The sequence below is a fragment of the Pieris rapae genome, chromosome 21, assembly GCF_905147795.1.
Source record: "Pieris rapae chromosome 21, ilPieRapa1.1, whole genome shotgun sequence".
NCBI lineage: Eukaryota > Metazoa > Arthropoda > Insecta > Lepidoptera > Pieridae > Pieris > Pieris rapae.
In genome coordinates this window covers 5082311-5097416 of record NC_059529.1, presented here as the reverse complement: position 1 = coordinate 5097416, position 15106 = coordinate 5082311, and the positions used below count along the sequence as shown (strand labels likewise).

The 15106-nt window shown below is 31.3% G+C and overlaps 2 protein-coding genes across 2 annotated transcripts; one reads left to right on the top strand and one right to left on the bottom strand.

The window, feature by feature from the left end:
• Positions 1 to 61: 61 nt before the first annotated feature.
• On the bottom strand, positions 62 to 11153 carry LOC110999190 (chitin deacetylase 1). Its single transcript, XM_022268131.2, has 10 exons — positions 11063 to 11153; positions 10920 to 10992; positions 8529 to 8701; positions 7986 to 8122; positions 5048 to 5173; positions 3957 to 4165; positions 3574 to 3693; positions 2646 to 2803; positions 986 to 1230; positions 62 to 552 (listed from the first exon to the last, which is right to left on the bottom strand). Exons 1-10 carry the CDS (start codon positions 11118 to 11120, stop codon positions 274 to 276), a joined length of 1578 nt encoding a protein of 525 aa, XP_022123823.2. The 5' UTR covers positions 11121 to 11153; the 3' UTR covers positions 62 to 273.
• A 745-nt stretch (positions 11154 to 11898) lies between these two features.
• LOC110999187 (chitinase domain-containing protein 1) lies at positions 11899 to 14691 on the top strand. The gene is made up of 6 exons (XM_022268125.2): positions 11899 to 12312; positions 12629 to 12809; positions 13118 to 13324; positions 13554 to 13715; positions 14148 to 14385; positions 14502 to 14691. The coding sequence occupies exons 1-6, from the start codon at positions 12058 to 12060 to the stop codon at positions 14641 to 14643; spliced, it is 1185 nt and encodes a 394-aa protein (XP_022123817.1). The 5' UTR covers positions 11899 to 12057; the 3' UTR covers positions 14644 to 14691.
• The last annotated feature ends 415 nt before the right edge of the window (positions 14692 to 15106 follow it).

Below are 15106 nucleotides of genomic sequence, written 5' to 3'. Positions count from 1 at the left end.
CATTACACAATGCAATTTCAGGAATCATATCATTGTCAACAATTTTCAGAAATTTTAATAATGTAAATACTAATTGGGCTTATAAATATAATAGTTATTACTATGATTAGACTTGTTAGCTATCATTACCTTGGATTTTTATAGTTGAATTTTTTGTTTTATGGTGTGAATCTTTTAATCTTAAAACATGTTCAGTCATTAAACTAAATATTCTAAATTCAAATAATACTTGTAAATAAGTTGGTAACTATAATTTAGATTGACAATTAACTATTATTCAAAGCCAAATTCATTTCGTATCCAGGGATAGCTTTTGGGACAATCGGCACAAGTGATCATATATTTGTCTTGTTCAAGAACTTTTGAAGTTAGTTTACATGTGTTTGGTTTATTGCAAGCAATTTCAAACTCTTGTAACCGTCGGTTTCTACATTGCCATGGTTGGAATTTCTTTAATTGCAATACAGGTGTTGGTCTCTTCATCCAATCGATTACTTCTCGGTATGTAACAAAGTACACGTCCGGTAGCCTGAGCAGTTCGTCAGTGAATTTCTGTAAGTTGAATTAAAATATGATTAACATTTTTTATTTAATTTAACTAGCCTTAGGTAGTCATACTTGTAAGCTTCAATCTACTTAATTGGAGTCCAGGTTTGGAGGCCAGAATAGAAATACTTAGTAGAAAAAAAAGTAACCAGTGTATGTAATGAATGATGTCATGTGTAAAGGTGTATAGTAAAATTAATAAAAATGTAAATAAAATTGAAAGTTAAAAATAGGAATAATTGTTAAGAGGTAGATAAACATTTTTTTTTGAGTGAAAAATTATATTTCGTGCGATTTTTGTTGAGTTAATAGATGAATCCTTGATGCAACTAAAATTAGACTTTAATAATAAAGAATAGGTCAAAATCTAAACGAAAGAACAGGTTAAATGGTAAATATTTCGACATTAACTCTGTAAATAAATGATTGTTTAACATACTTTGAGTGCCGAAAGATATTCGTTATTCTTCAGCCACGTCGAGTTCAAATGAATACCAAACGGTGCTCTGTTCTTCAGATAGTGTCTTTTGAAATTCTCCATCAGTACATTATACACGTCTTCACCACTGAGTGTGGAGGGACAGTACTCGAGGGTAGCGCAGGTATGGTCGCCATTTTTAAGTGGATTTATCACCATCTCCCATATACCTGCGTAACTCCGCGTCGGACAATATTGATTGTTACCTGTATTTAAGAAACGAATTTAATTTATCGAATTCGAGATGGTTGAATGTGGAACTCCTGCTTATCTATTAATTTAAGAAAAAAATCGGAGCTACAATTCAAATTAGTCGATCAAAAACCAATCTTAACATTAAATTGCAGACGACCCATTTTGAATAGGACTGGGGACCGGTGTCCCCGAAATGAAGTATGGAACGCAAAATTGTCACGTGTACTGAAACCGCGCGATAATTTGAGCAGTAGAAAAACGTGCCGAGAGTTTTATTATTATTATTATAAAAATTGTTCTTCAGATAAGTAAATTATTTTAGGTAGGAACTATTTTTTGTGACTATACTATTTTCGTAACTTTTTCTAAATAACATTAAAAAAGTGTTTTTTTCCATTGACTACTTATTACTTGACCTTAATACATCAAATGTCCCTTTTTGAGTCAAAGAACAAATGGTCACTTTAGCGTATATATCAAACAATCCCTCAAAATGCGCATATAAACAAATGTATCAATCAGCCTTTATTACTGCTACTAATGGTTAAGTATAGCAGATGTCTGTGGCAGTCTTCGAATTCTATAATTCATTCGTTTTTGAACTTTTAGGCTTTCTACTTGTTTTAATTAAATTAAATATTATATACCTATATAGTTATAAATTCTTATTACGAAAAATTTATAATAGTACTAAAACGGAGACATAAATTGCTTTTAGAACGTATTATGTGAATCACAACGTTCTCGTACATTTTACGCAATATTGTCAAGATAGCATTACAAAGATGTCAAACGATTTTGCGAACAATACTATTTCGATCTTGCACAATTTCTCACGCTACAGTTATTAACTACTTGTCTTTTAAAATTTTGAATATGGGGCCATTATCATTAAATCTCTATTCATGGCATTTAAATCTAATATTTCTGAGAAATATCGAAATTTGTCAATGGTTTTGTAAGGGTGTACTAATATAGACATCATATTTGATAAAAGTTAAGAAAAATCCAATACAATAATTAAGAACGCAAGTTTTATTATATTATTTTACATTTAATTTTAAGTAAACGGGCTCCTATCTACATTTTGTTTATGTATACAGATTTGATTCGCATTGAACACTTGTTTTAGCCTAGTGGCTAAGGTAAGTGCGCGATCCTCAACCCTAGTCAGGTCTTCCCATAGACAGAACACTTGATTAGGTACGTTTCATCCTAAGACTCAGAGCCAAGACTTAGCGCCAACCATGACTAATTTATGAAATGAAAGAAAAAAAAAAAAAATTGATGTTCGAAATTTAAAAATTCGAAACCTGTCTGACGCTGAACGTTGATCAGTAGTTCGCAGTTCAGCTGAAATAAAGATGATAAATACAACCGATGCAGATGTGTCTGCCTCCCAATTCATAAAAATATATGCACTCACCCGTACACTGATGCGGTATTTTATGATCCAAAGTGTAAGGCCAAAATGGCGGGTCCACAAGTGGTGCAACAACAGTAGCGTCATATACGAATCCAAACTCTTGCATCATCAAGAATTGTCTGTTCCAACCGACGGATAGATACGGCACGCGCATTCCTCTGAAAATGACACCTCGTTTGTGGTTTGTTGATGTTGGTAATAATAATTACGCGTTAGTATTCGAAGAGATGGTAACGACTAAGTGACTTCCAGTTTTTATGTTTAACGCGAAACAATCTTTTTATTTTGTGTTTTTTAAAACAATTTATTTAGTCTATTGGTTGGTTTAACCAAATTAAGACAATTAAGGGTCTCAACATCCCTTATGCCCTGAGACAAGCTGAGGATAGAGTGGTGTGAAGGCAGCAAGTCAATACGAAGAATAATATAATAATAAATAATTTTCGACATCTATTTGTTGCTTTTTCATTACAATTAAATCATAATAGATTGCCATGTTATTGTGATATAACATTAGCTCACGGTTTAAAGTTTCAAAATAGTAAATCCGATTTTTTATGAGAAGTAACGAATAACGTAACGATACTATAGTAACGAGAACTTTCACACCTCTAGTGGGGTGTATTAATAGTATTAAAAAAAAAATTACTGCTGACGTAATCACCAAATAATAAAATCAAAGTACCCGATTTTATTATTTGGTGATTACGTCAGCAGTAATTTTTTTTTAATACTATTAATACATCTTCAAGGATTCGAGAGATTTGCTTACTTTTGCTGACAAGAGCCGGGGGGGGATTAATTGCAGTAAATCTGTTTCTCTGGCTGGCCCAAAGTTCTATATATCCTTAGAGGCCGGAATTTCTTTGTTAGCGCGTTTCAGGACATCATCGCAGTGATTTGTTAGCACAGAGTATTTTATAGTTACCTGAATTCCTCCATCCAAACTCTACCAAATTTGTTGATGATGTTAGCTTGGCCGACCATTTCGTCAAACCAGTCCTCAATAGTTGCGTTTTTTGACCACCATTCCTCAGGACCGCGGTGTCTACACAAAAAAAATCTACTACACACTACTATTCTACTACTACACACTCTAAATTATTTGTGTGTGTTTGTAACATTACAGTCAATGTGTGTCAGTCAGTACACTGAGTGGTTTACTGGAATATTTGTAAAGTTATAAACAACGTTTTTCATATAAATATTGAGGATTTGCGGTTGATAAAATTAAGATCGGAATCGAATTAAACATTCCAACAATCCCTATTAAAGTCACAAGAAAGGAATGATTGATGAGTGATAACTTACGTTATAGAATGAACGGCGATTTCATGATCATCATTCCATAGTTTTTGCACGTGACGATAGTTGGTGTATGGATGTGATATGAAGAAAGTGGCCTTAATGGGACATCCATTAGGGTTTTTGCGCTCCGATGTTAGAATATGCTTCACGTAAATATCCCAGTTCTCGTGATTAACGGGTCCGTCAAACGTCAGGGTTATCATCTGGGGTGTCTGGAAATTTTATTGATGTACTAGCATATCGTTTCAGATCATAAACCTTATGTTTTGAGGTCCAGTTTCACTTTTCTTAGTTTCAGACCACTTGGATTTGGAGCTTTAGCTAGCTACTATGTCAGCATTTTTATATAAACATGATACAGTGTTAGCCAGTATTAAATTTAATCATAATTGCATTAAAATGTATTTAACTATTACAATCACTGTGATTAAAAAAATATTTTTAGTTATAGTATTTAGATATTATTCTAAACCAAAGTAATAATAATTTAATATAAATTCAAATAATAAAAGAAATTCAAAGGTTCCGTCCCTGTGGCAGTGTACTTTAGTATTCAAAGCCCTTGTTAAAAGTATTAATAAAGCCTTTTATAAATGTGACGAATACTTAAATGATCCTAATCCTTAGGATTGATTAGCTCGCTCCAGTTCAAACAGTTCGTATTAAAAACTTGGCGATTGAAAAGAGTGGCGGAAAGTTTCTTGCCAGTTCTTCTTACCCGCTCTACGCCCTTGACTTGCGAACTGGTTGTAAATGTAAATTTACAGTTAATTTAAATTTTTTTTGACGTTCATAAGTGTACATGTTTACCTATATGAATAAAGATATTTTTGAGTTTGAGTTAGTGTGTCAGCCTAGTGCACAGGCGCTAATTAACGAATTAAGTTGCCGCCTGCTGACCACAGAGCTGGTGATTTCCTCTCTCTACGAATAAGTTTCGCAATACCTTACCTTTCCATAATCTTTATTACCTATAACTGTTTATATGCTTATAGTTTATGACGTGTATACTTGGATGGTAAGATTTTTTTTACTAAAATCAACTGCATCTATCGACTCCCACAAACATTCGCTCTGAGAAATGAATAACTTACTTGGCTTGGAATTAGATTTCCCGGTGTCGCGTTGCCATATTTGGTACAGAAACAGTTAGGTAGCTGACACAATCCTGGGTCACAGGGCAGAGCAGCGTTCGGGTCGTTATTCACGTCGCACCAACCCTGATTACAAAATTATGATATTATAAACCTATTTATACAATATAAAATGTTATACTACTAATCAAATGAAGAAAGTACACACTATTAGCTGATGAAATACAGTTCTCACTATATCGGAGCCTAGGATTTATCTATGGCAGTAAATTTGTATTATTGTGCTTTTGGATTTAGGATATGCGCGTAAGTACTGAAGCAGATTTAGTACGTTCCAGAAGATAAGAAAGTGACGACCACCCAAAATCGGCGTGCGTATGAGCGAAGCAAGATATTAGCATCAAGCAAGTCTGTTTCTTGTCTCTCTGCTTTGTAAGACTTGAGTATTTGTAACTATGAAGTCAGAAGGAAAATAAAAAAAACCGATTTCTACTTATAATCCAAAATATTGACCAGAATCAAAACCGTCATACCCGTTATTAATCCAAAGATAATAGATCAACGATATTTAATTGCTATTGAATCATTAGTAGTTTATAATTACTATTACAACCAGTCAAAAGTTATTTGTATCCAATACTTTCTCTATAACGCCCTCATGTCATACACGTAATATATGCCTAATGTCGGCTTATATAAGCTAAAGGCTATTATATAATTTGTCCAATTATATGTAATACATAATGTATTCTTCCATTATAATGACCAGAATTATTTATGGAGAAATATAGATACTTGGATACATTTAAAAGGACATTTTTGACTATTGAACGTACGGTTATACAAAAACAATATTTCCTTTTTATATATCGATTAAAGATCAGGCTTTCAAAGATAAAATCTTTCTAACAAATATGGTAAATTAAATTAACGATATATGATGTCGTAATTTACGGAAAAACAATGCAAAATTATTCGAATCCTTTGCTTTATCCCCAGTATTTACAGTACTTCTTAAGGGGGAGTTACAATACCCTTAAATATCGAATAAATGCCCTGTAATTTCAAATATGAATAAAAATCTTTTCGAGTAGCATAAAATAGCTTAGCTTTTTGATATTTCTTATATACATAAGCTGGAATTTACATTTAGTTTCGTTTGTTAGTTGGGTCAATATAAATTGTATAAAATCATTTTAATAATAATAATAATTTGTTCATTGCACGAATATGGTACAAAATATCAAGGTGGTACAATTGTCAGTCGTTCGCATATTCTGCCACACACAGTGGCGCGCAAATTTGTCTTAGTTTAGATTTTACAGAATTATTTATGAAGAAATATTAAATACTTGGATACATTTAAAAGGACATTTTTGAACTGAACGTACGGTTATACAAAAACAATATTTCCTTTTTATATATCGATTAAAGATCAGGCTTTCAAAGATATATTAACATAAGAAAAACATTTTTTTTTGGAATAAACCCTAAAACCTCTTGGATATCTTGATTTCCCCTCATAGACCCCCATGTTGGCATCAATGACGACATCTGCATCGTCTTTCATTATATAGAAAACAAGCAAGGGAAGCGCATTAACGCCCAAACCCAATAACGTATCTCAATCCATTCTTGACCATCTGAGATAGACATGTTATAGTATATTGATGAAAGTGTGCCAATAACCAATCGACGGATTCGATTTACTAGCCATCTGTCGATACAAGCTATCCATGGTAGGTCGGATCGATGTATGTGGATAGATCTTTGTATGAAAATGACAGTTCAACTGTGCCAATATCCTTTCTTAAGATTTTAACTTACGCCAGTTTTTAAAATAATAAAAAAAAAATTAATATAGGATTAAACATAGGCATGTATATTTCAATATTATTGGTACGGATTTATTGACTTTATTTGGTTTTTATTAATGATCAAATATGAGTGTAAAGAGCGAAGAGATTGCATTCTATCCTTCGCCAAAAAGGATTGTCTTCGTAGGGTTTGGTTATTGGGAAGCAGATAGGAGATCGATCGACTGTCACGGTCTGATCTGAGATTGTTTTCAATCTGCGATTGTGTATTAATTATTGGGTCCGGGCGTTAAGGGATATAATCTAAACAAATGTTGACTGCCACTAATTACGGGACATCACCAATAAAATAGTAACCCAATTATTATTTTGCACTTGAAAAGGTTGCATGTGTATAAATATTTCCTTCCTATAACAAAAACATCGGAAGTTATAGATTGAAAATAAACACGCGGTGAAAGTAAAATATTAACAAAACCTGTTATGTAAATTAGTGTCTTAGAGAAATGATATACTTTTACCGATACCCCACAATAATATTGCTTTTTAAACGACTTGATATTGGAGGTTGAATATTGTTACATTTTAAGGTATAGTTAAACCACTACTAAGGTTATATTTTGCTTAGCTGGACATACGTTGACTGTCACATCGGGTGCCTTAATATTTACAATAAAAGAAAAATTACTTCTTGATGAAAAAATTTTATGTCTTTCAAGACGGGATTTCACAAATGCAGATACACATATTAGTGTGTATTTAGTTTCTTTTAATAATTTTATAACGCATACATGACTACAGAATATATTAGATTACGAATAAAACTTAAGATAACGTAAACTAAAAGTGTAACAAAGAGGTACGTAAACACTGTTACAAAACAAAAACGTCTTAATTTATTTATTTATGTATTTCACAATGTTGCCAGTTTGTTTCAGCTGAAATAGCATCTAGTATAGTCTATACTTTGATATAAAGACAAAAACATTTGTGATCGTACGATTAAATTAACTTATGATAGAAGTTTTAATCGACTACGTGAATCTGTAATAATAATTTTTTAAATAAATAAAATATAAATAATAAAATGCTGAATAATCACTCTGTGTAAAATATCTTACCTCATCTGAGTAATCGGAACAATCGTTGGCTCCATCACAAAAGTATTCTGCAGGTATGCAGGTTTCATCAGAGCAGCCAAGGTGTGTGCTATTGGCACATTTCGCTGAATCTAACAGGGGTTTTGGCACCAGGGTTTCTAAAAAAGGCAACGGTACATAAGCGAATAGTAACATTAATTTGGAAAGATAATACAACTTCCCATTTAAATTAAAATTATGAACGAATATCGTGATGTCATATCAATTAAAAGTCGTATGAAGTCGAGTTACAGTTAAGAAAAAGAACAACATACGTAAGTGTGTGTATACTACTTTAATTAATCCAATCTAATCTCGTATTTTTCTTTTTTTTTATTGGAAGATTATAATATGGAAATATAACAATACCACATACATAATAAATCAGTATAATAACACTCTTTTAACTAAAGTGTTTAACGTCTGTTTCTTTATTAAATATAGTTAAAAGAGAATTTTCTATGAAAAATCCAAAGTATATCTTGTTAGTCGGTAACGTCTCCAAATACAAGTTTTTAAAATTACCTGTGGTGAGATCACAGTTGTGTACATTCTGGTACATATCACAGAGTTGACGGTTGACATCAAAGAGGAGACCCTTTGAGCATCGAAATTCGAATACTTCATTTTCTAAGCATAGGTAGTACTTTGAGCACTCCTCAGCATTCCACATGGTGTCCTCATCTCGATCGGGGTTCCTTGAATAGTATGTTAATATGATAAACACGTTACCTGCTTCGTTATCTTAGCTTTTGAGAGATACAATAGTCTCTATCGGAGGCTTTGCTTGCTCGCGCACTTCAGAGAATGGGTTAAAAAAAGTTTCTAGAATAATTGTAGGACCGATGCTCGAGGTTTAGCAGCAACAAAGGACTGGAGACCTCCTGGACAATTGGTTTCAGTCGAGTGTTCCAACAAATAATTTATTGTGAACCCATACCATGTAAAGATGATTTTATTTTATTATTAAAGTCCCTATTGTAGGGACTTCTCGTTTTTTCTTTTGCCCGGGGCATCCGTAAATCTGTGACTGTTTACAATTTGCGTTACTGAAGCAAAGGTCAGAAGGAAAGCTAGCACTGATGTTGATATTAATTTCATTAAATGATTTAACATTATTACAAGTTACAACCAAATAGAAGTACTTTTTTACGGATTATAGTTATGTATTATTGTATTTAAACTTATAATTATTTGGACATAATTTTTTAAATACAATAATACATAACTATAATCCGTAAAAAAGTGTTTTATTAAATGTGTAAAAGTTATGTTAATAAAAGACAATACAAATAGAAGTAATTATTATTTCGATATATTTAGTTAATAATTTGACATTATAAAATAAAATTAGTTTTACAAGTTTATTTGATGTTGGGACGAGTTTATGTTAAATGACGAAGCCAGTGTATAAATAAGCGAAAGTAAATTTCTCGCAACGCGACAGGAAATTCAATATAGTGACGTACCATGTGAAATATGATCGTTTCGTTTTTTGGCAGATCAAAATGTTTTAATTCTTTTCAGGTTTTATAAAAATTTATTGAAAGAATTTACGTTACGTAGCATTATTTTTTAGTACAAGGAATTAAATATATAAAAAAAACGAGTGTCTCCTCAACCTTATAGGCCTCAGATTTCTGTTTGTTTCGTGGTTTATGTTTCTAAGGCAAGTAGGTAATATCTCTTCTGGATTAGACACTTTCCGTCGATTTGGCTCACGTTGAGCAAGTGTTACGAGCAAATGTTAAGTGCGCACACAACCCCAGGGTATATTTTTGTCATAGAAGAGGGGGCAAACGGCAAGCGGACTTATCTGATGTTAAGTGATACCGCCTTCCATGGCCACTCAATGCCAGGCGGCTCGCAAGTACGTTCCCGGCGCTTACGGATTGGTACGCTGTTTTCCTGATTAAAGTAAGTAGGTCTAAGACCTTTGCGCTTTGAGAGGCGCAGGTGAACACTCCGATTATGATCGGATTACATATGCACACTACAATGTTACATTTTTGTTAATTTTGTAAAAACAATATATATATTTTTATCATTAAGTCCTTCATCATGGCCAATAACGACGTCTATTGCATATAGCGACAGATGCGTCAAAAAAGATGCGCAAAAAGCCAAGCTCAAGGTTGGCGAAAGTGTAGGTCAACACCCGCTTATAATGGCGGGAAATGTACAAATGCATTTGTTTGTTTTATATCAGTAATCATTGTCGCGTGAGTTCGTGCGTGCTCTTAATATTTACGGAACTGTAATATACTTGATTATTTTTACATACACGATGACAGTAATTATAAGTTGAATTAATTATTTTTTCGGCTTTAAATAGAGTATTTTGCAAAGCTCTATGGCAATTATTGTTGTGGGCACAGATTAATAATCCAAACTCGATGTTTATTGTTATTGATATTGAAGGTTCAAAAATAAATAATATGCTTTAACGAACGAAAAAAGGTTACAAGTTCCTATTTATTTTTTAAACGAAATCAGTAATTTATTACCTATCATAGTCGCAGGAACTGCTTCGTAAGTGGTTCTTAAATCGCGTAAGTTTTATCTAATCATTACTTAACTTTAATAATGTGAATATTTTAAGTTATGTATAAAAAGTTTATAACAGCGATATTGTTATATAAGGTTATTCAAGAAATACAATTATACTTTCATAAGTAAATTATGCAGCTAGAAAGTATTACTAGTGTTGTATTTTTTAATGAATGCTACCTAAATATAATACTGGTAACTAGAAAGTATAATAATCATACTTGATATACCTAAAGTTTGTTTAGCTAATATGTATTATATTTTATTATCACTTATTATTAAAAAACATCTAAGCTATGTTCTTGTAGTAGTTGTTGTGAAATTTAAGATGTTAAATTAAAAAAAAAACAATAAACACACACTTACCTGTAAAACCTTCCATTTTCATGGCATTTAATATCCTGAAAACTCCTTTTATGCACATGTTTTCCCTGAGTCCCTAGAAATAAAAATATATATCACGTTCACCGTTCACTGTAATAACAAAACACATTTTTTATATTAGTTACCTATAAATATAAATGTTAGGGCTAAACTAAAATAGAATCGGGAAAGCCGACAAGCCATGTTGTTGGCACAGCTTCTCTTGTAATACTGAATCATGGACAGCAACTTACCAGTTACCACTAACTTTCTATCAAATCAAATTGGAGAATGTTTAAAATTGTTATAAATAATAATATGATAATTCGGAGAATCGCACAGGATTTTTTTCTAATAGGACTGTGTTTTTTTTTAAATTATAAAGTCAGATAAATAATCACTCTGAACTTTCCCCCTCTGTTTGGTTCGCGCAGTCGATGTACATCATAATACTTATTCAGAATCGAGACTTAGGTGTGGACTTCCGTATATAAAAATCTAATACTTTACGGGAATAAAAACATAGCGCTTAGACTTAGCTTTATAGCTTATAAGCTTGCACTTTTAACCTACCTAGGCATATAACTCAATTTATTGCACTTGATCGTATTTACAAAGTATACATTAATTTTAGAATTCAATATGGTATTTTATTTCTTCATGGACTTACCTAATACTAAAATCCCGAAAATTCACTAGAAAATTTTAAATGCCGAAAAGTGGGTCATATGCATCATATTTGGATATTATCTTCAATATGTTATTTCTTATGGATCAAACATTTTGTTGATAATTTGTTAATATGTATACATTTTGGTTTTTTATTTTGAGGGTAATAATTTAATGGTAACAATATTTATTATTTATTTATTTAAATACTTAATGAAATTTCCATTTAAAACACATTTTAGCTCTACAAGGTTTTGGTACTCTGTGATCTAGAATCTTTACTTTCATTTGCTATATCCGAATTTTTGCTGTGTGTTCTGTGAACTATGAGTTGTATTTCCGGCGACCGGCTATTTTTTTGCCGGTGATAATATAAATAACAACATTGTACATTAACAAATAATCTAATAGTTATTAAGTTATCTATCTGTTATCCATCATACTAGTTTGTGCGAGTTGTCATTGCATTAAAATGAAATGCCTATCAACAATCATACAAGTTCTGGTTATGTTAAGTGTGTGTTTTGCTACTTTATCACCACCAGCTGATAAAAAGTCCCAAAAAGGGGTTAAACCTCAAGATGGCCCAAGAAAAAATAATGTCTTGGACAGGAAATTAGTTGTGGAAACACCATATGCTAAGGATATTATAAAATATCACGCTACTTTTCACCAAAGTATCACAACACGTAACTTCTTGAATTCAGTCTTAGGATTTGTAACACCGGTAGGTGATTTTGAATTATTTTTTTAATTATAACCGACTGATTTCAACCTTATGAGTGGGGTGTCGCTGAGAAAACACTGAAAATTGGTGCTGCAGCGAATGTTTAATGCCTACTGTTATATCCTAAGAAGTATAGTTCAAGGAGTAAGAAATATGTTAGACACCTATACCTTGTGATGTGGCAAAATATTTTTTTCATTATAATATCTCAAAATTGTATACTAAATTGGTACACATAGAGCATCTTAAGACAATTGTACTTTGTTAATTTGATGTTACTATATAATAAGTTACCTTACAAATTTTGTCTTTACAGTGGAACAACAAGGGTTATGATGTGGCTAAAGCATGGGCACCTAAGTTTAATTATATATCACCTGTATGGCTACAAGTGAAACGACAGAGTCCTAACATATATATAATTTCTGGGTTACATGATGTTGATCATGCCTGGATGAAAGTAGTCAAGCAAAAAGGAACACCAAGTAATGTTAGAAGTAAGCATTTTATACATTACTGCTATAAACATTTGTTGCTTCAGATTTTTATATTGGTTTTGATACATTAAAGAGGAAGCAAGGGTTTATTGCACAATTTTATACTATCTGGATATATAATATCTGGATTATGAATTCTTTGCCATTATTTTGCAGTCTAACTGATATTTCTAAGTAACAGTTGTAAACATGATGTAATAAATTTGCTTTTGAATGTGTTGAATTAGTTTTATTTTTACTCAAAAATTATTTTAAATTTAAAGCATAAAATTTTACTTTCTTAATCTCAACAATACTTATTTTTCCAGTTCTACCAAGACTGCTTTTTGAAAATTGGCAGCCGTCAGATCTAAAGGCATTCTTCAAAGAGCCATCCTCACTATCAGAACAGAAAGCTCTGATTGAAGAAGTGAAGAAAACATGCAAACAGTGGAATTTTGATGGTATAGTGTTAGAAATGCTTTCACAGATTGGAAAGTATGTAGAGAAATCTGTCAAATTTATCCAGCAGTTTGGTGAGATATGGTTGAATAGAATTAACACTTAATCTTTGTTTAGTCATGGTCTATTGACATGTTAAAGTGTAAAATTGACATAAATTTATAATTGACCCTATAGTATAGTCTATTAACATAAAAAAATAATTTCTATTAACAAACAAGACCAATGTGATTAATTTATTTTTTAAAAGTACAAAGGATTTTTTTACTTTATTATACTCATAACAACTTACTTATTTTATAGGATTAGAAATGAGTGAAGATGATTTAAAACTGATTCTAGTCTACCCTCCATTCCGAGGCTACCCAACTGATGAGTTCTTTGTTAAAGCATATAATGATATTTATCCATATGTTGAAGCTATTTCTGTGATGACTTATGATTTCTCAAGTACTCAAAAACCAGGTATGTACCATAACAAAAATTTGTAACTTGAAAAAAAATAGTACTATAGATAAAAATAACTTGATGGAAGCAAAGAAGAATATTATTTAGCTTACTCTTGATACTATTACCATTACCATAAACATGTCTGTTTTTTTAAAGTTTATTTATAGACTGATGATAATGAAAATACTACATATAATAGACAATTTTGTTGCTTTTTGAAATACGGTGTTTTGCTGGTAATTTATTTAACAAAAACTTTATTTTATTTTGTATATATTTTTAAAGCTTTTGTAGCAATTAAGTTTACCAAAATTCTCTTATATTTTAGATAAAAGAACTTGTAACAACTTTCTTTCTGCATATTATTACCTTATTTAAGCTTAATTTTTTTTTTATTATGAACACTTTTAATTGATTGAAATGTGAATAATTTCATAAAAATTGCAGGACCAAATGCACCCTTATACTGGATAAGACTGTGTTTAGAGAAATTAATAGAGAATGAAGACAATCCCTCCAAACGATCAAAAATATTACTTGGTTTAAACTTTTATGGAAATTCGTATACCGCTAATGGAGGAGGTCCTATTGTTGGCACAGAATATATAGAGTTATTGAAAAATGCCAAAAATAATCAAATGCTTACATACAATAACAATACAGCTGAGAATTATATTGAGATAAGGTAAAGTTGCCAAACAAAAAAGTTTTATAAGGGAAGTTGAAGAGAGTTTGAACCCACAAACCAGGGGGGGTTTCTCATCATAAGCGTATATTTTAATAATAAATTTTAATTTTTAGGACATTGCAAGGAGCGAAAAAAGTATTTTTCCCAACGTTATACTCGATACAGAAACGATTAGACCTCGCTAGGGAGTTGGGTACTGGAGTTGCTATATGGGAACTAGGCCAGGGATTGGACTACTTCTATGATTTATTTTAAATGTGATACTATTTTTTTTTGGTTTAATAAATTATGTTCCAATTATAATTTTTGTTTTTATTTATATTAAATACCACACTATTATTTAATATATAATAACGACTATTTCGATTCTAAAAATTATTTCGATAATTTTTTCAACTGATTGTATTATTCAGGCTATCAAAAATTTCAAGAACTTTTTTTTTCGCCTTAAACATTGTTGATATTACTTGATTTGTGTTATCTATTTATTGATACGTAACAGGCAAATATAATTTATTTTCAATAAAATACACATTTGCGCTGTTTAATTTGAAATTTCATTGAATCTTTTTTAAATTAAATAATTACGTATTACATATTCTTACTAATATTATAAATGCGAAATTATTAAGTATAGGTTTTGGGAATGTTCATTATGAATAAGAAGAAGTTCGAGTGAGAAAACTACTCGGCATGATTTGATACAAACGAAATAAGA

Bases quoted from the DNA above. Each gene is read 5' to 3' on its own strand.
- LOC110999190 (XM_022268131.2), bottom strand. From the start codon at position 11,120: ATGGCTTGTCGGCTTTCCCGATTCTATTTTAGTTTAGCCCTAACATTT. The intron at 8,702-10,919 runs GTAAGTGTGTGT...ATACTATTCAAG, and splicing joins GAAAATGGAAGGTTTTACAG to GAACCCCGATCGAGATGAGG. The intron at 553-985 runs GTATGTTAAACA...TTCAACTTACAG, and splicing joins AATATCTTTCGGCACTCAAA to AAATTCACTGACGAACTGCT.
- LOC110999187 (XM_022268125.2), top strand. From the start codon at position 12,058: ATGAAATGCCTATCAACAATCATACAAGTTCTGGTTATGTTAAGTGTG. The intron at 12,810-13,117 runs GTAAGCATTTTA...TTATTTTTCCAG, and splicing joins AACACCAAGTAATGTTAGAA to TTCTACCAAGACTGCTTTTT. The intron at 13,325-13,553 runs GTGAGATATGGT...CTTATTTTATAG, and splicing joins CAAATTTATCCAGCAGTTTG to GATTAGAAATGAGTGAAGAT.